Here is a 27342-nt window from a genome sequence, read left to right as displayed (position 1 = left end):
CAACAAGTTTTGAATGTCATTTTGGAGGCCAGACGGCCTAGTACAAGGAAAGTTTATGCTGATAAATGGAGGAGATTTTTTCTTTGGAGCAAAGCAAAGAGCTTTGATGTTTCAGTGCCTAATTTGAGTGTTTCACTTCAGTATCTTACAGAATTATTAGACAAGGGTTTGTCTTTCTCCTCTGTAAAAGTTCATGCTGCAGCCATTTCTGCTCACTATGACTGTGACCCACCATTATTCTCTCATCCTTTGTTTAAGCAATTTCTTAGAGGGGCAAAGAACATAAGACCCCCACGTAGAGCTCCTACTCCTTCCTGGGATCTCAATTTTGTGTTGGAAAAACTCATTTTACCTCCTTTTGAACCTGCAGCTACATCTGAGTTAAAGTTTTTGTCTTGGAAGATTGCTTTTTTGTTGGCCATTACGTCTGCTAGAAGGGTATCTGAATTACAGGCTCTAATGGCAGTTGAACCCTTCCTGATTTTTCATAAGGATAGGGTATCCCTGTGTACTAACCCTACTTTTATGCCTAAAGTGGTTTCAAATGTGGCCTTGAACCAATCTATTCATTTGCCTACATTTTATGCTGATCCCCAAAATAAAGGGGAGAAAATTTTGCACTCTTTGGATATTCACAGGCAGTTGCTTTATTATTTGAGCAGAACTAAAGGGTTCAGACAGTCTCAACAGTTGTTTGTTTCTTTTGCTTTGGGCTCTCAGGGGAAACCTGTTTCAAAACAAACTATTTCTAAGTGGATTGGCCATTGCATTGCTTTTTGTTATTCCCATCATGGTAAGGAGATTCCGGCTGGAATCAGACCTCATTCCACTAGGGCTACTGCCACTTCTACTGCTTTTTTAAGGGGTGTAGCTACTAAAGATATTTTGGAGGCAGCTACTTGGAGTTCAGTGCACACTTTTTCTAAACATTACCATCTCCCTCTTTATTCCAAATCTAGGGCTGGGTTTGCCACTGCAGTCTTGCAGGGCTTATTAGCAGCCCCCAATGCTTTATGATTTGGCCAACCTCCCTTTACTTTTGCTTTGGGATTCTACCCACAGGTTATGACTGCAGCAATGTGAGATGAAGAACATAGTACAGTTTTGTACCTACCATAAATGTAGATGTTCGAAGATCCACATTGCTGCAGTCCAATTTACCCTCCCTCCTTCCCCACTGTAGTTTGGGGTGGTTGTGTGGTTTGGATTGTAAATATTGTTTGTACATGGGTGGTTGGATGTTTTTCTGTTTTTAGGCTATGGCCTTTCTTTTTAGGGCCTTCTGACATCTGGGGCAAGAAAGACTGAGGATATGACGTCGGTCATGCGCTTTAGTACCATGGCGTACTGACGTCAGATCTGAGCGACCATGACCGACGCCAGCCTAACACTTTGGTATTCGGGCCGACCGAGGACAGCGGACTACCCACAGGTTATGACTGCAGCAATGTGGATCTTCGAACATCTACATTTATGGTAGGTACAAAACTGTACTTTTTCGAGGATTGATGGTTGGCTAATGCTGGTCAGATAAAGTCCCTTCAGGGAAAAACCTTGCACCTTTCTTTTTAGGACAGAAAAAATTACTTTTTCTGAGAAACTTAAATATTTCACATGGGGTATATATATATTTTTTTTTATTGACTATCGTGACTTTTGTTCAATTGTGAACAGTAGCATTAGTTTTTTACTTTTGTGATAAAAAGTTGTAAAAACTTTTTAACTACTTTTTCTGTTGAGAAACTGGTGTTAGTTTACTTTTGGGGCTAGAGTAAGTAAAGTATTTTTTACTGTGATTAATGGGGGGTAAAGTTAGTTTTTTTTTTTTTTTTTTTTTTTTTTTTTTTACTACTTACCAGTTTGACTATTGCTGCAATATTTTGGCTAGACCATGGAACACCCTACCAATTCCTTGGTGCTGCATTTCAGCCACAAAAGAGAGTCTTTCCTACCTCAGTAGGCTGACAAAATGCCTCAGATGCAGGTGGGTGGTTTTGCTGTGGCCAAAGCTAGTTCCTCAAACAACTGATCGATTTCCTTGTGTTCCACCTGTGTAGTCCTTACAGCCACCTTGGATTAGATTTAGATAAGTCCTCAACAACTGTTAGTCTTTTGTCAGCAAGGGAGTCTCACATTTGTTGGTCCTGGGAAAAGAAGCAGCGCGTGCCACTCTGCTTAACCATAAAGCTGTGCTCATTCCAGGGGAGGTTTTTGCTGCTAAAAATGGGTCTATTTCTTCAGATTTTCATGACAAAAAAATTAACAATACTTCTTTTCCTGTCTTTTGGGCTTAGTTCGTGGTCTAATGCAGGCCATTTGCCCTTTCTGTATGGATGTTTCTGGTAAATGAAAAATGGATTTTTCTTTTTCTGAAGAGGTTCAAGACTTTGAACCTAATAATGGGTGTGAAAGCATTGATTGTGTCATTTCCATAGAATTCTGATTGAGATTCTTAGGAGAGGGGGGCTTTGGCCAGTAATTTTGAAGAATTCTCTTTCTGATATTATTTCTAGAATGAATCAGTTGTTTCAGTGGGAAAACGATGTTTCTTGGTCCTTCAGGAAGTAGTATGATTTGGAATCTCCAGAACCTACTGCTATTCCTCCTGTTCAGTTTGCTTTGGAGGATGTTTTTGTCACAGCCTGCTGCCCTCCTATGAAGTGCCTCAATCTTTTGTTTTTATGCACTCATCCCAGCCCTGACCTAGCAGCTATTGCTTTAAGAGAACCCAGCTACTGCTAAGCATATGGTTAATTCTAATCCCTCTCCTACTGACAAGGATGGGAAGGCTTTTGATAAGTATAGGAACAAAGTGTGTTCTTCAGCACCACTTAATTTTAGAATTCTCAGCTGCCAATTTGCCGTGTTGAATTTTGTGCTCGACTCTCATGAGAATATGAGGAATATTTTTGGCATCAGTTTCATCTTTTGACAAGAAATCTGCTTTGTGCAACTTGGTATCTTCAGTGTCTCAGGTGACTAGCCACTGTCTGAAACAGCCTTATGATTCTGCTGCTGCCATTGGAATTATTATGAGGTTTACCTGTCTGCATTTTCAAGGCCTCCCACGGGGTGGTAAAAGTAAGATTTTGAATTCTCCCTTGGTTAGAGAACTAGTTTTTGGACCGTGTGCTGTGGAGATCATTAAAAATTGTGATGAGAGAGGTAAGCTAATTCAAAGGATCTTTCAGATTTTTTTTAGCTCTTCTTCTTTGTGTTTGTCAAAGGATTCAATGCTCACTGTACAACCTTCCTTAAAAGCAAAATAAACAGTTACAGGAAGTCTGTTGGATAGCAGATGTTTAAAAAGCAATGGCAGGGAGTTTCTAAAGAGAAAACAAGCCCCACCCCCCCCAAAAAAAAAAAAACAAATGATAGTCCAATAAGTCTGAATGATTTTATGAAAGATTTCCAACCCTCCTCCTTCAATCATTCCAGAAAGTTGGAAACTCTATTTTTTCTCTTTGGCAACACATTTTCCGACAGATGGGATCAGACAGTAATCCATCAAAGTTACAAATGGTGTTAGGAGCCTCTGCCTCCCTTTCAGGGGATTCCTCCTCACCCACCAGAACAGACTCTTCTTTTCCCCTCCTGTCATACAGCATACATTTGCTGGGGGGGGGGTAATAGAAGCTGTCCCCCTCTTCCTTAGTTAGGTGAAAGGTTCTTAGTGCCAAAGAAACAAGATTTTTGGAAACCAATTCTGCTTCTTTCTTTTCTGAATCAGTTTGTGATACTTTCCAAGTTTAAAATGCAGTCTCTTCACATCTTGTTCCCCATTTGAGTTTTCAAGTGACCTTAGATTTAAAAGATGCATGCCATTGCATTCCTATACAACCAGATTTCAGATTTTTAAGGTTTTATGTATATGGATCACATTAACAATTCTCTGCATTACCCTCTGGTCTATTTCTGCACCAAGGGTCTTCACAAAGTATCTGGCTCAGGTGCCAACCTACTGCTGACTGAAAGGTATTCACATTTCCCATATACAGATAACTTGCTTTTCTTTGCAGAGTCATTTTCCAAGTTTCAGGAATATTTCATTTGGTTAAGGGATCTCCTTCACAGGCTTGGATTCCAAGAGAACTTCAAAAGACTTGTTTGACTCCTCCTTACAGGATTGTTTTCCTGTGGTATCTCCTGCACACCTCAATTCAAAGGGCTTTTCTTCCACAGGAAAAATAAAACTGTATGTAGATCTTTTTCCACTTGGACCACCATCTCAGCAAGGAAATTCTACAGGATTGTAGGATTCATGGCTTATGTGATACTCATGATACTTCTTGCAAAGCTCCACATGAGAACAAGTTAATTGTACCAGAAATTTCCTTAGTCCCAGAATCAACATCCCCTGACATTTCAAATTCCAGTTTTGGGATTTGTGAAAAAGGGTATTTTGTGGTGGAGATACCAAATTCTCAAAAGCCATGTCTCTTGTTTTCCCTACCTGATCCAGCTCACTCAGTGACTACAGATTTTCCTTGGGAAGCAGTGTCTATGGGATAAAAAAACAGATCAAAATACACGAACATAAAAAAGATGTTAGGTCTTATAAATGCTCTCAGGTCTCTCATCCACTTGCAGTATTTGGGAGCCTCTTCAAGTGTTTTCATAAAACATCATGGAGCTATGGTACATAAACAAGCAAGGAGGGACTAGATCTTACCCTCTGTGCAGACTCTTCATGGTAACCTGGGACTTAGATTTTCAGCAGAATCTTAAATGCTGCAAGAGCAAAATTATGTGCCAGGAAAGCTGAGCAGAACCAGGACAAAACCTCATGAATGGAAATTGAATCAGAGGATCTTCCAAGAATTGATTCAGCTGTGGGGAACAAATCAAATAGATCTATTTTCCTCCACTGTCAATCGGTTGGCAAAATTCTGGTTCAGGACTCCTTGCATAAAGATCTGCAAGACAGATTCCTTTTCACGTATGGGAATGTTCATGTATGCTTTTTCACCCTTTCCGCTAATATCCAGGGTCATTCTGAAGATTCAGAAAGACTCTCCAAAGATCATTATGTTAACTTCCTTAGGGCCCATACAATAGCAGCTCTCCCTTCTTTTGGAAATGGCCAGGGGCAGTTACCACAAGCTTTCCTCACAGACTGGAGTTACTCACACAAGAACAGAGGCATTTGTCACATCCATAAGTGCAAGCAGGTATTAATGAAGACAAGTACGTCTGCTACTATATATTAGCAAAGGAAAAAGGTTTTCTAGTTGGTGCTAACAGACGAACCAGCACCCATTCAGGGCTAGTGTTTCTCTGGTTCTACATTATTTATGTGATTTCTGCCCATGGATTCCACTCTTACAATGCAGCCTCATGAGAAAATGATTTTAAAGGGGTGTTGCTTAAGAAACCTCCTAAGAAACAGGTGGCTACTCCATGGGATTTTAATTTTGTGTTATAAAAACTAAGTCTTGCTCCATTTCTACCAGCTCATCAGACTGACTTGAGATTCATAACATGGAAGTCTTAGCAACTGCTCTAACCTCAGCAAGAAAAGTATCCAATTTGCAAGTTTTCATGGCGGGCCAACCTTATCTCATTTTACACATAGTGTTTCTTTAAGAACTAATCATTTATGCCTAAAGTTGTATCAGAGTGAACCTTAAGCAAGATATTAGTCTCCGTGCCTTCTTCCCAAAACTTAAAAAATGAGGGAGAAAGTATACTCATACCTTGGATTTCCACAGAACACATGAACTATCTTGACAGAGCAACATATTTCCAGAAGATCCAATTAATTTCTTGTGAAAGTATGAAAAAGGCAAACCTGTGTCAAACAGGCTGTTACAAAATTGTTGTCTCATAATTACTTTTTTGTTATTCTCACCACAACAAAACAATTCCAAGCACTCTACCAGGGCCGTGACTTTTTGGAAAAGGTTAGATTCTAGAAGCAGCAGCTTGGTCCTGTGTGCACACTTTATAAAGCACTGTAAGCTAGACTCCTTCTCCAGGCCTAGGGCAGGCTTTGGTAGACCCATTCTCCAGGGGTTCCTAGACCATCATCCTTTCTGTTCCCAGTCAATTTAAGATATGGTAATCTAGTCATATAGCTTAGGCTACTGCAGCTGTATAAGTAAACAAACAGTAGAGGTTTGAATGCTCACTGTTGCAGTATGCAGTCTCTCCCTCCATAACCCATATTTTTTGTATGCCAGTGTGTGGACATATTATTTTCATAGTATTGTCCTTCATAGGGCTATAGCACCACCCCCCTCCCCGTTAGAATGAAAGCTCTGAAGGGCTTGGCTGCCAAACCTGTCTTTTATGCAGCTCATCTGGAGTTGACTGATAGATTGGGTATAAGGAAGGTGCTCTGAAGTTTTGTAAGTTGGCCAGCTGTTATACTCTTAGCAGGATATAACCTACTTTGCTTAGGCTACTCTAGCAGTGATCATTCAAACATCTACTGTTATGGCAAGTTTACTTACACAACTGTACTTTATCCTTGGTCTCTTGACTTTAGCTCATCTCAGATACTTAACTTTTAAGGTTTATGGGTTGTTTTCATATGCTTACTTATAGATGGGTGATGGGTAGCATGTGCACCTTCTTGCAGGGCAATCTTAGCCCTCCAAATTAAGTGTTCTGTCCTGGATGGCTGCATTTTAGGAGGGTTTTAATGATCCCTTGTTATGGAGAGTTGTAATATGCATTTCAGTTGTGAGAGTTACCCTAAAATTATTTGTGTCCCTATGTGAAAATTTCACAAGCTTAGAACCTTTTCTCTTTTGTCGGTAAAATATAAACTGTCTACATGCTACTCCTGTTCTAGCTGAAGCTGGATGGCAGGCTTTGGGAGAGATGTTTTGTAATACCTGAGCTGTAACGTCTGTTTTGTCTTCTATAGTAGGAACAATCACAAAAATCTCAGTTCTAGGAACAGCAAGAGCCACTGTCTTTTACTCATAGTGGCATTGCTAGAATTCTTGCACCTAGATTACTGGATGTGTTCACAATCATAGCATCAAGATCTTTCCCATTGCTTGCATTATTTGGATCTCGTAAGTGATTCATGAAATTGCATTTGCTTGTGTGGTCATCAGATACAGCAGAACCATCTCTGGTACTGTGCATATTGCCTTGGATTCTCACGTGATACTGAGTACTACAGTAATGTCATCACTTAAAAGCCCTGCTTGTTGCAGACATTATTCAAAATGTGGCGCCCCTTTATCAACATTAATAAATGGAATTAGAAGTTTCACAAAACTTCAAGTAGGGAATCATCCATCCAGCCATAGCTGGCAAAATACTAATAGTTGCAAGATAAAGAGAAATGTAGCCCTACGGCTGAAGCCCTGTGTGATCTTCAGTGGGTGTGAAGGCAACAGTGGTCCTTTGTTTTAGTGTTTGTCACTTCCTTAACTACTACTAGGAGGCTGACCTCAGTCTTTGAATGTTAACTTTCCTGATCTGTAAGTGCCTATACAGATAGATGAATCCTGTCCTCCACTTTCTTTTGACAGTGAATTTTTGGGTTGGTTTGGTCATCTCAGGACCTAAAACTCTCAACTGGCTAATTACTTGTACATGATGGTTGTTGGGTTTTGGCACTGGTTGCTCTGATGTTGAAGCATGGTTTGACTATACTGCTGGATTTATCTGAGCATTTGTTCATGCTGGTCTATGATTCCACTTTCTGATGACTTTCAGAATTTATTCTGTGCACCATCATCAGACACTGAGCTTTGTGGCTACCGGTTCCTGTCAGATACGGTTCCAGTTATTGCTGTCTGTGTTGGAAATTTCCTTTGCTACAATGATCATTCCCCCATGCATAGGCCTCTCCTTATGAGTCCTGCAGACTTAGCTATTCTGCTGCCTGCTCAACATGTATAGTCTTGACATATTAATGAGTAAACTCAGTCAGGGGTGCTTCTATTAGAAATGGATATGAGTTAACTAGAAGCTTTCACTAATTTCCCCAGGATATGTATATAATCTGTCCAGTTACAGGAAGACGACTGGGAGTTTTAGGTTTGCTTTTCTTGGTCCCGTGTGCGCCTGTGGTGTGTGTGTGTGTGTGTGTGGGGGGGGGGGGGGGATTGGCCAAAGCATATTCATGGATGCCTGTAGTACAGACATTTATGTTGCATCCTCTTAGTTCCCATTACATACCTTTACCAGATGCATTTGGGAAGCCTGTCCACCAGGACTCAACAATCCAAACTCTGGTTTGGAGCTGCTTTTGGATCCTTCCACCCTGGTGGTAGTACTTTGGATTATGCCCCCCACCTTGGTTCCATCACTGAGGGTTGCTATGTTTAGATATAATACATGTGTTCTACATATTTTCAGTTGATTTACTAAAGGTACCACCTTGCTGGATCAGGAATACCATTCTGCTAGCTCCATGTGGATGAGTGGGGTCCACTGTTTGCAGCAGCTGTGGGCATTTTTTGTAAGTTGGCTCAGTACATATTTTGATATGACTTGTTTAATAATGTGGTATCAAATCTACATAGCTTTTTGATTTGTGGGTGGATAGAAGGCAAACAGGAATACTCTGGATAGGAGCATACGTACAAATACAACATTTTATGTTAGGACATATTAGCTGTGCATGTGGGTATCCCCAAATGTAGGATTTTGCTTAGTGATTTTCTGACATTAAGATATAGATTGTGGGATTTGAGGAGTCAAGTGCTACAATGTGTTGCATTCATAGACTTTAGTGGGGCATATTCAGGGTTGTGTACCCATTAAAGTTTATGTATGCAACACGTTTTTCCTACATTAACATCACTAAGGTTAAAGCTTACAGATTTTTCCTCTGAGACATCAGTGCATGGAAATCGTATTTTTAAAAGCAGTTTTCTTGTTGAAATACAAGAAAAAGCTCTCTAATAGGTAAAGATGCTGTTCGGCAATTTTTGTACTTCATGCCATGGTGCAAAGGGAATATTAGAAAATGTTGGGAAATCACTTTAAAGTCCGATTTAGGATGGTTTGAGAAGTACTATCCCAACCTTGGACCCATTAAGAAGGAATTTTAGCCTTTCAGTGGCTTTTTTTTTTTTTTAACATTTTTACCTCAAGTAGGACAATCTACCTTAATGACAATAGTTTGTGCCATCAAACAGCCAACCTGAATATATTAACATTAAAAATAATGAACAAATGTTTGCATTAACATTAAAAACAGTGACTTCCCACATATACTAAAGCCCTGGCTGAATGATTTGAAATGACACAAATTCTCGGGTTGTCTAAATTAGAGATTTGAAGATCAGTTTACAACAGGTAGAAGCATACCTCACAATTGTCCAGATTTTTTGCCTATTTTTGGTCCGTCTCACATAAAATATGTGATTTTTCTGGCAAATCATTGAAGATTGAAATCACTAAATAATAACATACATTTGAGTTTCATACTTGAAATCCTTCAGAAAATGCATGCTAAAGCAAAACGTGTTATTTCAGCACCACTGACCCTGGGAACTATCGCCTGACAAGCCTGGTCTGCAAGGCCATGGAATGTATATTCATGGAACTCAAAGACTTTGGTAACCTCCAAACTCTGGACCCCACCGAGTTCAGGTTTGCGAAAGGCAGATCATGTCTTCTGAACCTGATCGACTTCTTTGAGGCAGTCACCAAAGCCGTAGATGAGGGTAAGGAGGTTCACACAGCCTATCTTGACCTCACCAAGGCTTTTGACAGCATCCCCCATTCTGGAATTATAGCTAAACTCACTAAACTAGGTATAAATCCCTACATCATAAGATGGGTTGCCAACTGGCTCACTGACAGAGCCCACACTGTAAAAGTTGCAAACTCTAAATCTGACTTCAAACCAGTGACAAGTGGAGTAGCACAGGGTTCAGTCCTGGGACCTCTCCTGTTTGGTATCTACTTTTCAGAAGTACAGGCTAACACAGAAGGCCTCTGGCTAATGAAGTTCACAGATGACTGCAAACTAGGAACCATAGTAGAGTCCCCAAATGATGTGGACATCCTACAGAAGGGCCTCACAGACAGATGCCTGGTGTCAGAGGCATGGCCTCAAGCTCAATGCCAAAAAGAGCATAGTCATCCCTTTTGGTAAAAACTCTGTACCCATGAACTACTACATAAACGGCAGTCTACTTAAATCCGAATGTGTGGTAAGAGATCTTGGGACGCAGGTGGACAGTAGTCTCTCCTTTGATAATCACATCACCACAGTAGTCGGGAAATCCTTCTATGTGGCACACCTCATCACAAAGGGGTTCTCATCCAGGGGAAAAAAAAAAAAAAAGAGGTCATTGTTCCCCTCTACTCGGCACTCATTAGACCCATTATAGAGTACAATGCCCCTTTTGGAATGTACATAACAAGACATCTGCAGCAGCTGAAAGGCCACAAAAGTACCTCACAAAGAGGATTAATGGCTTGAAACAGATGCACTACACTGAGTCTCAAAACTCCAGCTTTACTCTGTAGCATGTCACCTACTCAGAGGAGATCTCTGCCTAACATATAAAGCTAGGTTAAACCCAGAGCTGTTGGACATGCTACACCTAAAGAAATCCCAATCCCTCCGAGCTACACACTCTAGGGACCTAAACCTTATCACCACAATAAACAGGACATACTGGAGGGACAGATTCCTGTCCCAGAGACTTCCTATACTCTGGAACAAGCTACCCATCTATGTCAAGCAAAGTTCCTCATTAGCACTCGAAGAAAAATCTTGATGAGTGGATGGGAAATAGGAAATGCACCCCAGGGATCACTTCTGTGGCTTGGCTCGACAGGGGCACAGGAAATTAACTTTCTTGGGTGGCGTAAGCCAGGGAACCTTGTTGGCTAGGCTTACTTAGGGCCTTGGGCGGATAGCCTAGTACCTACCTATGAACCTCTGACATTTATAAGAGCACTATTTAACATCTGTCCCTGATTTTGGGCCTTTGTCCCCCCCCCTCCAATATTTTTGGTTTTCCAGATTTGTTGTGCTAAGAAGTTGCGAGGTATGGGTGGAAGATAGGGTTACCACCTGTTCCACTTTGCAAGGGACAGTCCCTCTTTTGACAGTTGTATCCTGCAAAAACATTGTAAAAATGGTAAATGTCCTGAGATATTAGGGCAACATTATTTTCTATATTTTATGTAATAGTTGCATAAATCAGCTATTCTGTATCAGAAACACCTAAATGTTATAAGAAACAGAATAAGCAACTAAAATGTTACAAGAATAAGCTTTTATTTAGGCAAAAAACTGAAGTTCTGTCCCTTGTACTGGCCGTGGGTATGTTTTGGCCTGCAAAATCTGATGTTTGTACCACAATTGTCCCACTTTGGGCATTTGAAAAGGTGGCAACCCTAGTGGAAGAGTAAATACTTTTATGGTGCCTTGTCAATAAGGTATTACATTTTACATTCATTCAGATGTAAAAAGCACTGAGAGACGTGTCAAAAAGCGGGTGTTTTTTTTTCAATCTTACTGTGGTTGATGGTCACCATAAGAAAGCCTTTACCCCATCTTTTTTGCGAGCAGCCATCTGATCTTTTCACGCCTGCAAAACAACTAGGTTCCCTCCGGACTGCTGATATGCAGTGAGCTCTCTGAGAAGAGCGATCATCCTTCTGATAACATGGTCCACCCAATGAGATGCTCAACTAAGTCCAGGAAGGTTAATATTCTCAAATTTAAGAATAAAGGTGTTGAAGAGTCTGCAATGCTGTAGTTTTGTTACTGACAACAGAAAGGCCAAGTGTTTTAATGTTTTATAACAGTCATGTGACAAAAGGAATTCGACACAGCAGAGGAGAGAGCTGATGACATGAATATACATACTGTTACAGTTTCATAGAGATACAATACCTAGCTCTGGAAAGCATCACCGATGGCACAAACTAATAGTATAAACTCGTGTGCATTCTCTCTCATTTCAGCCCCAAGATTTTCTTCAGAATGAAGTATCAGTAAAGTAAATGTGGTATGTCATCAGTTTTCTTTAGCCTATGTTGTCCTTTGTGTATTTTCATTGATAATGAACTGAAGAACATATTTAAAACATTATATTAAATCTGGTGGCTAATTTTGCACCATCTTTCCAAACTAGCTGAAAACAATTCTTGCTGTTCCATTCCATGTATATCCACTTTGTGAAACACACTTTTCTTAAAAAGATAGTATATTTATTGCACAAACATTTAAGAATTTCATTAACAGTACCAGTCCCCTTGGTGACTAGCGAAATGACAAAAACATTAATCTTGACATACGTAGGTTTGGTAAAGGGATGGTAAATTAAATATTTTCAAAATTAATTGTTACAAATCAGCATGTGCTACAAATACTAGCAATAAAAACACTGTTTTGGCATGACCATTTGCACACTGCTATCACCTAACTGCAAACATTTTCCTATCAGAAACTAAAACAGGTTTTTCACTACTTTATTCATACAGACAGCTGCCAACAGTGTTTGATGTTAGCTTAACTGGCTACTGGTGTTTCTGACAGTTTACATTGGCAATCCCACTTTCTATAAATGAATCCAGACTGGGCATTGATTTTGTGCGTGTATGCTGCTAGACAGTAAAATTAAAGACTTTGAGGAGTTTCTGTCAAGAAAACTTATCCATTACTGTGGATGTCTGCCACAGTCATATGCCACAATGGAAATATTGGGTCAGGTCGGTTTCCAGTACATGATTTCACAATGGTTTCTCTGTCATGTCCAGGACCAGAGTTTATCACACTTTTTCATTAAATACATTGAACAGTAACTGTATTGTACCTTACGGTGTAAAGAAGCCCAAGTACCTACATTACTTTATCATGCCTTGCTTCTAGTGACATTATGCTAATCAAGATAAATTCAACCAAAGATAGTGGTATTATAATTTATCTAGCCAATGTTATGTTTTTTTTTTATCCGGTGTGAGGACATACCTGTATCCTCAAGCTGTAGCAGCTTCCTCCTCTCACTCTAGAAGCAGATACTATAACAACGGGTTTCTATATCTAGGTATCATTCAGAATTCAACATTTAGAAGGTAATACAACTATATCATTACAGGGCACAATCTGTCATGGAGAAATGCATAATTTTCAGCCTACAGATAATGCTTTGGAGGTCAGCTCTCCAATGTTAGTTTCCATAAAACAAAAAAAATTAAAAAAAGCCTCCTCATCTCCTTTGACTTATCAGATATCTTTTAAATGGCTTGGTGTCTGCTGTAACTTGCAGTGGAACTGGGGTCTTTGGTCATTCATAGAGCGTTTTATTGAAAGAACACCCAACAGTGGGGAGCAGTTAGTTGCACTCTCTCCATCCCAGTTTAAGGCACTTATTCTTTCCATCTTTTACAGTTTTCATTGCAAGACAATGCATCGGCTCTTCCTTGACATGCCATATGCTTGGCATGCATCTTGTATAGCAGCTTTGCACTCTTCCCTGAAGAAAAGTCCATACTGTGCAATTTTGTCTCTCTTACTACTCAGTATATTTAGCCTTCTACACTACCTTTTGTAGTGCTACAGTTTTCCAACAGTTCAACTGGAATGCATAGGAGGCCTGGTCAGTGGAGGAGGTATGGTTTGTGCAAACGACTCCCCCTCATGAAATGGAGGCATATAGAGTGTGGTAGTGGTGGTAGTTGTGAGTGTAGCTCCATTGTACATTTGTGTATTAGGCAAAGACATTGGCACCATGGGAGACTGAATCATGGGCGTCCCATAGTGACTGGGGTTCTCATACTCTTCACTACTCACGCAGTTATTTCTCTTGCCTTTCTGACGCCTGTTACAGAACCAAACTCTTACCACCTGAAAAAGAAAAAAAGTGAGACTGATTTAGTGAAAAAGAAAAATGCAGAATGCAAAATGTTTAAGAAAAACATTTTATATAAAATGTTACCATAACACCAACATGAATGGCTAACAGAGGTGCATAATAGGTTTAACATACACCAAAATATGCACCCCCAATAATATAACTGCATAGAAAAGTCTGTTCATAAGTGCAGTAATATATGCTTGATTCTGTGCAGAACAAGCAGTAACTCAAACTTTCAGTGTGTTCATCTGTTGAGTTGGTGCCTCAACATCCTGGGTGTGTGATAATATTTTATTCATGCTATGGCATGGCACACATTACTGACTACATAAAGAAAAATGACATCCGGTTGCATAAACTGGAGTAATTGTCTTTTTACAGCCTGGGCTTTATTGTTTAAATTATTTTACTTTAATTGCTATTCATTATCTGTTGTGCTACTGTTATTACTTCCAAGCTAAGCTGTGAGTTAAGCAGTCAGTTTATGCTTTGCAAGGCACAGAAGTCTACCCCCCCAAAATGGGTGAACAAAATGCACTTTAAAAGTTGTCTTTTTTGGACGTAGCTGTTTGGCTTTAGTATTGAAATGTTAGGACTTCCAGTGCCAAGTCCTGACATGATGGAGCCATGGATTTCCTCCACCACCAATCACAGATTTCATATCAACCATCTGTGTGAGACTGAACCAAAGACCTTTGGTGAGATCTAGGTGGACAGACCTTATGGTTACTCTCCTGCCAAGTTCTTGGCTCAAGCTTGAATGGTATATATTTCAGGATGTGTACCTGCTTTGATTATTTTCTTAGAAGACAGCAATCTCCAGAGCAACAAACACTTTGCCCTCAGGATTAAGTTCATAACTTTCCCTGACTTTTGTTTGTACTAAGATACTATTCTTGCCATCTTCCATTCATGGGTACTTCTGCACGCAACAGTGAGGTGCATAAGATACCACTCAGAGGATCCACCAACTTAGTGGCCAGATTCCTGAGAACACTTGGTGGTAGCTACCTAGTATGTGTGTTTTATCCTCCCAAGTAGGTACTAGGTTCCTGTGCTTTATCCTTCCTAGGGAGATAGCTACCTGGTTCATTTTCTCTGGTGCAATTGGTAAACTGGGTTAGGCTCCTCAGTGGTCTCCTGGATATGTCGGTAACTACCTATGAACCTACGCTGAGCTAGGGAGAAGATCAAAGATGGGTTGGGAGATTCGTATCAAACTGGGAAGAAAACATGCTGAACTAATAGTCAATGTCAATCATTCCTTACTCCATCTGTGCTCTGAAGCTCAGAATCTCCAAGATTTCTGGTGACAAATGCAGAACTCGGGTTCCTATTAGAACCACGAATGCTTGAAATTTTGAATGGCATATGGTTGACACCATATGATCGAAATTTCAAGCGTTCGAAGGTTAAACGTAAAGGTGCCGTTCGGTGCAGAATTTCCCTTTTCTGCACTGAAGTGCGATCTTGAGTTGGTATATTTAAGTAAGGGGGTGTGGGGGGGCTTGCCCCCCTGCCTGCACCGTTAAGGTAAGTTTTTTTTGTTTTATTATATATTCGAACTTTTAAACTTCGATCATATGTTGTCGAACATGTGGGATTCGAAGTTGAGAAAGTTCAAATATATAATATAGACCCCAGAGCCCTTTGATTGTACCTATCTACCAAACACCTTCATTCTCTCCCAAAGTCATTCTTTTCCCTAGATTTTTATTGCTCTACCAGTGCTTTCTCTGTTTCCCCTGCCTTAAATTACCATGGAGTTTCTCCAGCATCATGTTGTATGCTGTACCTTGCCCCTTTCAAGGAATGGTGTTCTGCCTCAAAGCTGTTCCCTTTTTATGCAACCTTAACTAGTCTGTACTTAAACATGGAAAATAAAGCAAATTAATTGCAACAAATTGTCATGTAAATGACATTTATTAAAATAATAAAAATAAGTCAATGTGCATTTCACAAAAGGCTGAATAAAGCTCAAATCATTGTTAAAAGTGTACACTGGTTGTATTTTAATAAATAGTTATGTTTCCTTGCCTTTTTTGTAAATCTCTACCTTTTATCCATCCCTTCCCTGTCAGACTTGAAATCTACATCCAGGAACCACCATCCTGTCATCTCTTGTCACTGATGTTTTATTCTTTGATGGCAGCACTTTTAACCCTGCTGGTCTGCATTACTGCTTGCAGGTCTCCAGTCTTCTTGCACTGCATCTTACTGTTCTATCTGTATTACATAACAAGTGATACACAGCCATACCCAGAGTCCTCCCTTGTCTTTTCCTCTGCTATAATCTGTTTTTCCTTTCTATCTACTGCCAGCATTTGTACCCCTTTTTACTTTTGTGACATCCATCTTCCATTGTATTTTGGAGTAGGCCATTCAAAGGTACCTTTTCAATATAGATCTAAGCAACATTGTATTTTCTGGACTAAGAAGAGGCCCTTCATTAATGCTGACTCAGTTATAGTTTCAAGCATCCAAGGAGGTGGCAGGGAAGAGTGGATGCCCCCATCCCAGGGAGAGGGGGCTTCCATCTAGATGCTCCTTGTAGGAAGACATGGTCCATAGAGGGAAGTAGTCCTTGGGCATAATAGACAAATGCACATGTGGAGGGGGAAACAATAGTAAGTCACTGAAAAAAAAAATCTGCCCTTGGTAGAAACAGCCACCAGCATGACCCCCCAGAGTGCCCCTTAACATCCACATTGGCCTCAGCCCTGAAATGGAGAAAGTCCAGGAGGGAATGAAGAGTTAGGAGTCCTAGTATGAAGTAAAATGATGAGAGAGGAAAATAAAAAAGAAGGAGACGCTCCTTAAGACATAGCTAGTTTCTACACATGGTTCCCCTATTATTTTACCAATCCCTGTCCTTTCTGTCTTATGCAAACCTTCTGAAAACACAACCTCTAACACCTTATCCTAAGTGCCTATGTGCTGTTTATAGTAAGGGGAGGGTAAGAGTGCAAAGACAAAGCTGATGGTGTGGGATTTTAAGAGAACAGATCATGTTGATCTGGGGACAATCAAATATGAGTTAGGAGATCACAAGCTATGGGAACAGTCCAGGGATGGAGTACATGAGGCTGCAACTAAGGTTTTAGAAAAAGGCAGAAAGAGGAGAAGGCCACATGGCTACATAAAAAATGTATTTCTAGCACTTGGGGCAAAGGATAGGAGGAGGCTTAGCAAAAACAGTCTAGCAGAAGAGTATTAAAGATGAAGAGGGAAGCAAAGTCGCAACTAGAAAAAGAATTTGTAAGAGGGACTTTAATGCTTACTGCTATGAACCTAAAACATTAGAGAGAGATACAGACCTGACTAGACTAAGCAAAAAAAAAAAAAAAAAAAAGAGAGGGACAGCACATAAGATTGGGAAAAAGCAGTGGTACTGAATGACTACTTTGCACAAAGGGGATGCAGACATGGTGGACTGGTGGCAGGGCAGAATGGAGATAAAAGTAGACAACCAGTAATGCAGAGGGACAAGATAGGGAGAAGGCACTGTTTGCCCTTACAAAGGATAAAGCACAAGCTATTAGAACTGTCAAAATCCTGGCCAGTGTGCTGGTAGATCATCTAATGGAGATCATCTACAGAACACTGGGAAGAGCAAAAATTGCCTGCAGACTGAAAGACAGCAAGTGTGGTACCTGTGTACAAGGAGGATGCTGAGCAGGAAAAATCCAGAAACTACAGGCCTCTTATCTTAGCAGTAGAGAAAGTCATGGAAGGAATCCTGTGGGGAAATGCAGGTTGCTTTCCTGGAGGATATCTTCATAAAAATATACAGCAATGATTTATGACATTAAGGGAATGTCCATCAAACCTGATCCAGTTTAATGACTGGACTACAAATGAACCTGACAGGGCAGAACCGGTAGATACTGTTTACCCAGAATTTAAGGCCTTTGACTTGGATTCACGCAGACACCTTATGAAGTAGAGAGGATGAGGCAGGATCAAGTCTAATAACTAGACTGCTACATGATAGAAGGCTATGACGCTGAGTTGTAGTGAGAGGGACAATGTCAGGAATAAAGAAAGTGACTAGTAGAGTGCTGCAGGGATCACTCCTATGTATATTCTTGTGGTGAGTTTGCCTTATAGGTAAATATTTGGCAAATCAGTCTGCAGACTATTACATGCCTGGCCAATAACTAGACAGCTACGCACGGTGAGAATCAAACCCTGTATTTTGTGCCTGTGAAGTAAATACCTTAACCATTACACCAACCCTAACACTTTCTTTAAAAAATTGACCTATATTTATATAGCTTTGACATATCTGACAGAATAAAAAAAACAGGATCAGTCTTTTTGGTGATGACAAAAGGGTACAGATTTGTAAATTGGGAGGGGGAGAATATAAAGAAGGTTTTGTAAAGGCTGAATACATGGGTACAGAAATTACTTTAAACGTTCATTACAGACAAATGCACTGTATTGAATATGGGCCACAACAACCCGGGTACTGTGAAAAATGCAACTTTTGGCAAAGAACAAGAAAAGGGTTTGGGGGTGTTGATTACACCTGGACTGAATCAGCAGCATAGTTTTGAGGACAGTGACAGTAGAAAATTGAATTCAAAATTAGTATCTTGAGTAGGGCAAAGTGAAGAAACTGAGGTAATTCTTCTAAGCTTCCGGGTCCTGGTCAGGACACACAGCGACTGATGTGCACAGTTCGAGGCCATAAAAGGAAAGGAACATCAGGTTGCTAGAAAGAATGCAGAAGAAATCGAACAGAAAAATGATTGGGACAGAATGACAAAAGATCTGACTGCACTAAAGAAGAGAGCGTCTTCACCAGAGACCAGAATAGACATTGGGACAGGATCTCAGCATACAGCACTACTGTCAGGAAAATGCGAAGGGGGTCATCTTTAACAGAAGAATGTGAAAGTGGCAGGTAGAATACAGTGTGAGGATCACTTACCTCATTGGCTCTCCAACTGTTATTTCTTAACACAGAAGCATGTTGACCCGTGGAATGGACTTCTAGAAATACTGGAGAAAGAGTCCACAGGGGCATTCAGGCAGCCCGGAACCAGGTACAGAAAAGCCAAGGGGGAGAAGCTATGGATTTAAATGATAGATTAGACAGATTTATTGCATCTTTCTGCCATCAAGCAGATATACACTGGAGGTCTCAGAAGTGACGCTGGTAATCCTTGGGAACATATGCCGAAACCTGAACCAGCAAGTAAATGATAAGCTGGCATCTGAATTACAATTGTTTCTCAGGTATTACACATTGAGCCATCCCAATATCTTGGGGATGCTCCCAGGACTGCAGCTGTAGAAGAAATGACAGTATGTTCCGTTATGTTCCAAAAAACCCATCCAGCAGAGGTGCACACTTTATTCACTCTTTCCAGAGACTTATTGGATCAGTTTTTACACAGGGATAATGATCCAGATCTCTGCCTTCCAGAAAATCTGGAGATCTCTGCCTCTGGGGGTAAAAATGTCAGCTCTTTTGTAATTGATTTTACACATCTCAACCACCCCATCCATCACAATGATGAGCATGTAAATTTCTATTTCCATCTAAAACATTAAATGTCAGTTACTGAAATCTCAAGGTACAGTACCCTGGCAGTAGGAGGAACTTGAAAGAAATTCTAACAAATATGTTAAGTTTTTATGCTGCAGATTGGTCACGTCATTCCTAGATTTAAATGTGCAAACATATTGTTCTGAGTTTGTCTCAAGAGTTGTGGGCACTGGGACAGATGATGATTACGAACTAGATTGAAAGATGGTACAGCATTTGCCTTCAGAAAAAAAAAAAAGAAAAAAGCAGTAAAATAATAATTAACATGCACTTGGAACTCACATCTTTCTCCAGGTTGAGACTATCAGCAATCTGAGAGATTTCCTGTAAAGTAGGCTTGCAGCACCTGAGGAAGTAAGATTCCAGGGTCCCCTTTACGTCGTTCTCAATGCTTGTTCGTTTCCTCTTGCGGGCTTGAACCAACAAACTTTCCATGCTGCACAGCTACTGGGCACAAGAGTAGAAATTACCAAAATGTTTTGGGGAAACAAAAATATTCAGTAATCAGCTAGGTATCAACTTTCACTTTTGCTGGAAAGAAAAACTTTTTTTTCATTAGGACTCCTCAGTGGTAATTTTGGGAGTAAAATATTCAGTGGCCAAGTTCACTTAATGCTGTTTTTTTTTTAACCTATAAACATTGTTTACATATTTCACATAGATTAGGTATTGTGCTATTGGTGGTGTTATTTTCTTTGTGGTACTACTAATTTGTGGCAGAAATTAAGCACATATGCTCTTCTTGGTGACAGGAAAGATTTAAACAGGTTGTTGTCTATTCTCATATCACCTGTATTGTGTGCATTCTTTTAGGCAAGTGCCTTATTAAAATTTATATATTTTCACTTCCTTGAAATGACAACTAAACCAACAACTTGAAAAAAAAATACGAATGGGCAAACAAGTCCAGTAACCGCTTTATTAAAGGTTAAGCACTTTTGTCAGCATAATGTCAGCATAATATCAGACTACTTCTTTTCAATTCCTACTACTAACGGGATATTCTGTGAAATTTCCAGATCACAAAAATCTGAGCCTGCTCTCCCACTAAACTGGTTATCCAGCACACCAACTATATAAGGAGACCCCAAAAATTTAACACTAAGTACACGTGTGTGAGTATGCAGCTCCCTGTTACAACTATTACTGACAGCCCTTCATTGAGACAAGCTGTAACTTTACATGATTTTTAGATGCTTAACATTTGTAATGTTAACATTTCCTACTTGCGTTGCAACTACTGTTATTATTTATGAACCCTGCTGCCTGCTGGCCATCAGCTCCCCATGACACATTGGTCTGTTCTTTACTCACGAGGAGAGAGTTCTTCCAAGTCCATTTGTTTCCCATTGGACGGGATCCACCATACTAAGAGGTGTTTGGGCATTTTTTTTTTTTATGTGGCATAACCCTGCCCCCAGTGGTTGTGTGGGCTTCCACATCAGTACATCCGGACTACCTATGATCCTGAGAATGGAAGTGTGCTCATTCCTTAACACACCTCTGTGAGAACTACTGTTACTGGCTTGGGCAGGCCCGGGTGGGGTTGGACCCATCCACATACCTCCCCCCATAGTCTGTTCTCTGGGAGATGTCCTATGCCACTCCCCTAGAGTGCCATCTCATCACAGACATGACATACCTCTCAACCTCTAAGAGCAAAAAGTCTGGACAAAGCCAAAAGGAATTGGGGGCAAAGGCCCAAAATCAGGGACAGGTTTTACATTTTTGCTCTTACAAATTCTGTTATTACAGCAACTTTCTTAGTTTGTAATAGCATTAATTTTTTGAAGGGATATGAAGTCTAAAACCTAAATATATATTTTTCTTTAGTGACTTCAGTAATCAATGATTTGCTAGAAAGCCATAGATTTTATGAGGAACAGATCAAAGATATGAGCCAAAAATCCAGGAATTCTGTGAAAATCTGGATAGTTGAGAGGCATACAGGGGAGGAGCCACCACAACCCTCCCTGCCTCTCAGGCAATAGTGCCATAAGCTGCAGTTCTCTTGCCTACCCCACCCCATCTGGCTCTTTCAGTTTCCCCAACCACTAATCGATCATGGATCATTTAGGTTGCAGTCAAGGCTGGTAGAAGAGAATGCCTCCTTCCTTGGTTATGTAATACATCTCATCACCCTGGTGTTTTTCCAACAACTCTTAGGGTGCCTGGAGTCAGAACTGACCCAAATGCTGCTATGGCCAATATCAGGAGCATCATCTCCTTTACATTAATATAGGGTCTCTGAACCCACAACGTCTCACTACCTAAACTAAACTTAATGTATACTAGTAACTCACTACTTGTACTAATAGCCCCAATACTAACCACTACACACCCCATATATTACACACACAACCAGCCCCTCACTCATGACCAAAAACCAAACCATCCCCAACTTACTTTTCAGCCCATCCCTTTATCTCAAAAAACCTACTACAAAAACTGAAAACTTGCTCCACCTCAGCAGAAAACCTTCCACCAGAATACCCAACACTTGCTGCAGAGACAATAGCATTCCCCATTAGCATCTTAATAGATCCGCAGTTGAATCACATGTCCCTAACGTATCGAAAAGATCACACACATTATCCCTTTACATAAGGGAAGCAACTCCACTGATATCACAAACTTTTCATCCTAGTGCAATCTTGCCCCCCTCTCGAAGATTCTAGAAATATGTGTGCACCTACAACTTCTCCACCATCGTGCACACAACAACCTACTTTCCCACACTCAACATGGCTTTAGATCAGCACATAGTACCTCAAAAGCCTTACCGTCTTTCATGGACTATGTCAATAAAGCCCATGACATTGGCAGACTAGTATCTGCAGTATTTCTAGATTTGTCAAAAGCACTTGGCATAGTATCTCACCCCAAACTCAAAGAAGTTTCCAGCATTGGTCTGTCCTCTTCTTCCTCACTTCAGTGGTTTTCTAGCTACCTAGTTGACAGGCAGCAAGCAGTAAAATGGCAGGGCTCCATCTCCCCATATCACATCACCCCCACAGGTGTGCCTCAAGGATCCATCCTTGGCCCATAAGTATTTAATGTCTTCATCAATAATTTACATACATCCTCCTATGAAGGCACTCTAATCCAGTATGTAGATAACTCCGCTAACATCTGCGTAACAGACATAGCAACACAAGCCGTCTCTTCCTTAGAAACATGGCTCTCCAATGCTGAACTCCTAGAAACCCCCAAAAAAAAAAAAAAAAAAAAAAAACAAAGCTTCTTCTTTTCACTCGCAAACCCCATAGCTCCAGCAAAATAGACTTAACGATTTCAGCCAACAATACTGAAATTGAATTTGTTCAGCATACCAGGTGTCACAATTGACAATCTCAAGTTTAACCTACACATACAAAACAGTATTAAAAAAAAAAAACTAGCCATGCTATACAGGAATAAAAACTTCCTCACATAATCTACCAAAATTACCATGGCCAAAACCTACCTCTTGCCTTCACTGTTATACGAGGCCCCCCGATTCTAACTTACAGCCCTCCCTAAGGAAAAAAAAAATAGAAAACCGATATAACAAAACTGCCAAATTTGCCATAAATGCAACCCCTCTAAATCATCACTGTAAAGCCCTACATTCCCTAAGATGGTTTGAACTCCCCTTCCAATATCTACAGCTTACTACGGTATACAAAATCATCCACAATCCACTAGCTTGTCCTGCTCTTAGCCCATTAATCAACTTTTATATCCCAAATAAACATCTCAGACCTGAAGACAAACATCTCATCACAACTTATAAACCTAACAAAACATCACAGACCTGAAGACAAACATCTCATCACAACTTATAAACCTAACAAAACCCCAGGCCTAAGCCTTTACTCCAGCTCTGTGGCAAAACTATGAAAGTACCTTCCTTTAATTATCAAAACTGGTACCAAGCTGTACTCTTTCAAAACCTCTGTAAAAGAATACTTTAGCAAAGCTTGGATTTGCTCCTGTATGAACCCAGGCTGAGGTACTCATACCTTTTTCTACCTCTAATCTCTCTGTCCCCACTACTAAGTAACCCTACCCTTCCTTCCTCTACACATACTCCCATGAGGTTACATTCATACCTTTTCCAGGTCTTTTCCTACTATCCCCTGTATCACACCCTACCCTTTTCTACTTGTACTATCCTATGCCTTCACCAATACAATCTGTTGAGAATACTTATGATTATCATCTATTATGTAAATAATGCTGCATTTTCCTATCAGGCTTTCCATATAATTTATGCTTGAACACTATGACTTAATTATTAGTATGTTGAGTTTTTATTCTGATAAACTAATGTATAGTTTTTCAAATTTTGTGCTTGAATGTTATAACTTTAAGTTCCCATTCTGACAAACTAATGTGTTGTTTTCATATTTGTGCTTTGAGTGTTGTGACTTTATTAGGTCCGTCTAGTTTTCATTCTGTTAACCATAGCATTTATATCACATTATCGAAAGATGAAAATAGCGAACGCTATTTCATCAGTCCCAAAACATCTAAACATGAAAATATCGAATATTCAGAACAAATTTTTCCCATGGAAAAAATTTGCTGCTCCGAAACACACACACACACACAACACAAGCACATCAAAAACAGCAAACACACACATACACTTAAATTCCTACATCTAACGCTACACTAAACTAAACATACACTATCATCTACCCACTTACCTTAACATACACTACTATCTACCCACTTACCTTAACCCCAAATCCTAATGTCCGTCACTATCGCACACTCACCTAACCCGCGCCCTAACCCTAACTCACTTAAACTACCCTAACCCTAAAGTCTGTCACTATTGCACACACGCCTAACCCGCGACCTAACCCTAACTCACTTAACCCACCCCTAACGTACAAACAATCGTACACTTACCTGAACCCAACCCATAACTTTCCACCACAGCGCTAAGAATAGCGAAGCCACAGAAATGGCCAACCAAATTCTTTCCCAAGGAAAGAATTTGCTGTTCTGCAGCTTTGCTATTCTTAGCATTCACTGAATAGTGTTAGATATCACAACGTTCAAAGTTTTTGTACTTCGATGTTCTGATATAGACCCTACCCATATATATCTGGAGCTTTCTCTCCAGGCCTCCGCTGAAAATGGGTACCTCATGACCCAGTTGGACTTTTCCAGTAAACAAATGCCAAATAAATACATTTTACCTGCATCAGTACAAATTTCCTAGTTCCTAGAAAAAACTATTTCTTGGAGGTGGAACAACTTAAATTCAAAATGAATACACTTGAAGATGTGGTAGTGAAAACTCAAAGCAAGCAAGAAGCTGTTCTTCTAAAGAAGCAATTTGCAACTTGCTTATTCAAAATCTATGTAAATTAATGCCGGATACCTACAATGACATTTTGTGGATATGGTTATAGAAAAAAAAAAGAGTAAATAATGGCAGTTAAAAATCAAATTGTATGTTCATGTTTTGCAGGCTCACATGCAAGTTTAGCACATTAAGTGAAAAGTCAATTGTAAAACAAAAGATATTTCAGAAAGTAAGTAATACACTTTAAAAGAATTTCATCTTTTTGTCTACCAATCCCATTACATCATTAGTACAATGTTTTGGAAAACTTAAAAATGATAGAGTGATGACAGGGAGCAGTATGTTTATAAATCAAAGTTATGAAAGTTATGTGACAGTGTTGTGCTGAAGAATGGTTGTAGTGGTCACATTGTATATGGATTATGGAGTAGGACAGGTTTTCACCATAGTCAGTCACTGGTCTTTCTTTACTGTTCGGTGACTATTGAATGTGTAGCTCCCCAGATGGTGAATGCAGTGAACATTATTTTTAGTACTGTTAGTTGCGTTTTTGATCGTGGTGTGATGTAATTTTGAGAACGTCATTTTGCTTGTCAGGGTTTTGATGGTTTGGCATATTACTTGTGGTTAATTCTAAACTCCCCACCCCACAAAAGAAGAAAGGTCACAGACTGCTCAGCCCCCCCTCCACACACACACAGACTGGCCTTCTGATGCTAGGTTTACTTGAAGAACTTCCATCAGTAGTAGTGTATTTTTGTTACTCTGCCAACATGCAAGCAGGCCATCCAACCATGAGATAGTGAAATCTGCCATGCCCCTGTCCCTTTCCCTTTTCCACCCTCACATGTTTGGCGACCCCCCCCTCCCAGTTTGACATGCACACATCTCTTAACAGCTAAACCCAATGCACTGTCTTACACTTGTAGGCATCAGCACTTCAGCTACCACTTGCCTGCCACCCATATTGTTTCTCTGTAATTAAAAAGCTTTTGTTTCTTGAGTTGCCACCATGGCAATCTTTGTGACATATAGGAATACGTTTACATTATACTCTTTGGATCAAGGTTTACATCAAGCGTAACATTACAAAATACTGCCCCACCACCGATTCCTTTGACATCACCTTCCTGTCAGATGACAGTTCCTTCCTCGGCCCCACTATCTGTGCTTTCCCAGTGAACTAGTTGTGTGGAGTCTCATTGCCATTTCCTTGCCCCTCAGTAACGCCATCAGACTTGTGTGGTGATATATAAAATGCCTTGCTGAAGTCCTGTGGCATCCTTCTGTTGACTTTATCATGATTCAACTGTGAAAGTGAGATCAGCTTGGTCTTCTTTGCATGAAGCCATGAGTTTGCCCATCTTTCAGGACAGGGGCATTCAAGATCTGTATCATTTGCCTCTATCTTTTTCTCCATTATTTTACTGGGATGTGACTGGATGAGGTTGTGTTAAACAATTCTTTCCTAGATCCGTTCTTTAGCAGAAGGAAAACTGATGCCATCAAGTCCTGAAGGACAACTCTAGTAGCGAAGGATAGATTACAGTCGTACTGTGGTTCTGTGAGTACCTGCACCATTTCACTTATTCAACTATCTCAGCAGGTATCCATATGGACCTTCTGTTTGAAGGAGTAGATTTATTTATATATTTTTCTTTGCTTCTTTTTTTCTTTCTGCCACTACTGACTTCAGATACCTCTGCACCTGCATGCAATAGTCCTAGATTCTGCAGCTCCCATGCCCTTGCAGGTTCCCTAATGCAACCTGCACCTCAAGGCTTTCTTGACAGGGAGATTGCCCTTGCACAAAGCCTCCCTAGACACTTGCCAGCATTGCGGAGCAGAACAGGTCAAGCAAGCATCATCATACTGCAACTGGTAAGGTGCAGTGGCTATGCCTCTGCAACTCCCCAGCTCACTATTGCATGGCAAATCCTACCCAGAGTCCTAGTCTGCATGAGAAGATCTGCCTAGTATGCCCACCTCCCAAGAAAGCACAATCATTCTTCCCTAGACATTAATCTAACTTGAGTTGCCTTGACTGTAACTTATATGATTTCACAGCATAATCAACACACACTGTGTACTACATATAATTATAGACTACATATTAAAAAATACAAGTACTAGAAACACATAAAACATGACTTAAAGAATGTTACAAACAAGAGTTATAATACAAAAGCACACACCTACTATACATGTATTTCAGAAAGCTGAATGCACTCCTAATATCCATGGCTTAACCGCTCATCCAAAAACTCAGTCCCCTAAGCCAGCACACAAGGTATTCATTTACTACACACCAAATCCTATCCGGACCATATTCCACATAGTTGTGTGTCTGAGTTGGGGGTGGGGGGTAAAACATGTTTTTCTGAGTTGCTTCAGTACAGCAGTCTGGAAGTATTGTTCACTTTCATTTAGAGCAAGTGAAGTATGGATGGGTAAAAAGGAGGGGAAACATTAAAATACTGTTCTCCAAATTACATTTTTCAGATTTTTTTCATGGAAACTCCCCTTTACTAAACCTCAAACTGATGCATTGTAATTTGTCAGTGTCCTAAACTCAGCCCTTTTTTTATCTATAGCGAACCCAACTAAGGCAGAACAAAATATCTAAAGGACAGGTGTTCTTTTAGCAGCATAATCTCATACCTAAACATTCCCTAACAGAC

General features: G+C 40.2%; 1 protein-coding gene across 1 annotated transcript in view; it reads right to left on the bottom strand.

Moving 5' to 3' along the window:
- Positions 1–12128: 12128 nt before the first annotated feature.
- POU5F1 (POU class 5 homeobox 1) overlaps positions 12129–27342 on the bottom strand; it is a 63557-nt gene continuing 48343 nt past the window's right edge. The window contains exons 4-5 of the mRNA XM_044082444.1: positions 19639–19800; positions 12129–13786 (exon numbers count right to left, since the gene is read on the bottom strand). Of these exons, the coding sequence (XP_043938379.1) occupies positions 13514–13786; positions 19639–19800 (435 nt within the window). The 3' untranslated portion in view covers positions 12129–13513. The remainder of the gene's footprint in view (positions 13787–19638; positions 19801–27342) is intronic.

This window comes from Protopterus annectens, chromosome 9.part0, assembly GCF_019279795.1.
Source record: "Protopterus annectens isolate FY-2018-M chromosome 9.part0, PAN1.0, whole genome shotgun sequence".
Lineage (NCBI taxonomy): Eukaryota > Metazoa > Chordata > Ceratodontiformes > Protopteridae > Protopterus > Protopterus annectens.
The sequence above is the reverse complement of the archived record's forward strand: the minus strand, read 5'-3'. Positions and strand labels throughout refer to the sequence as shown.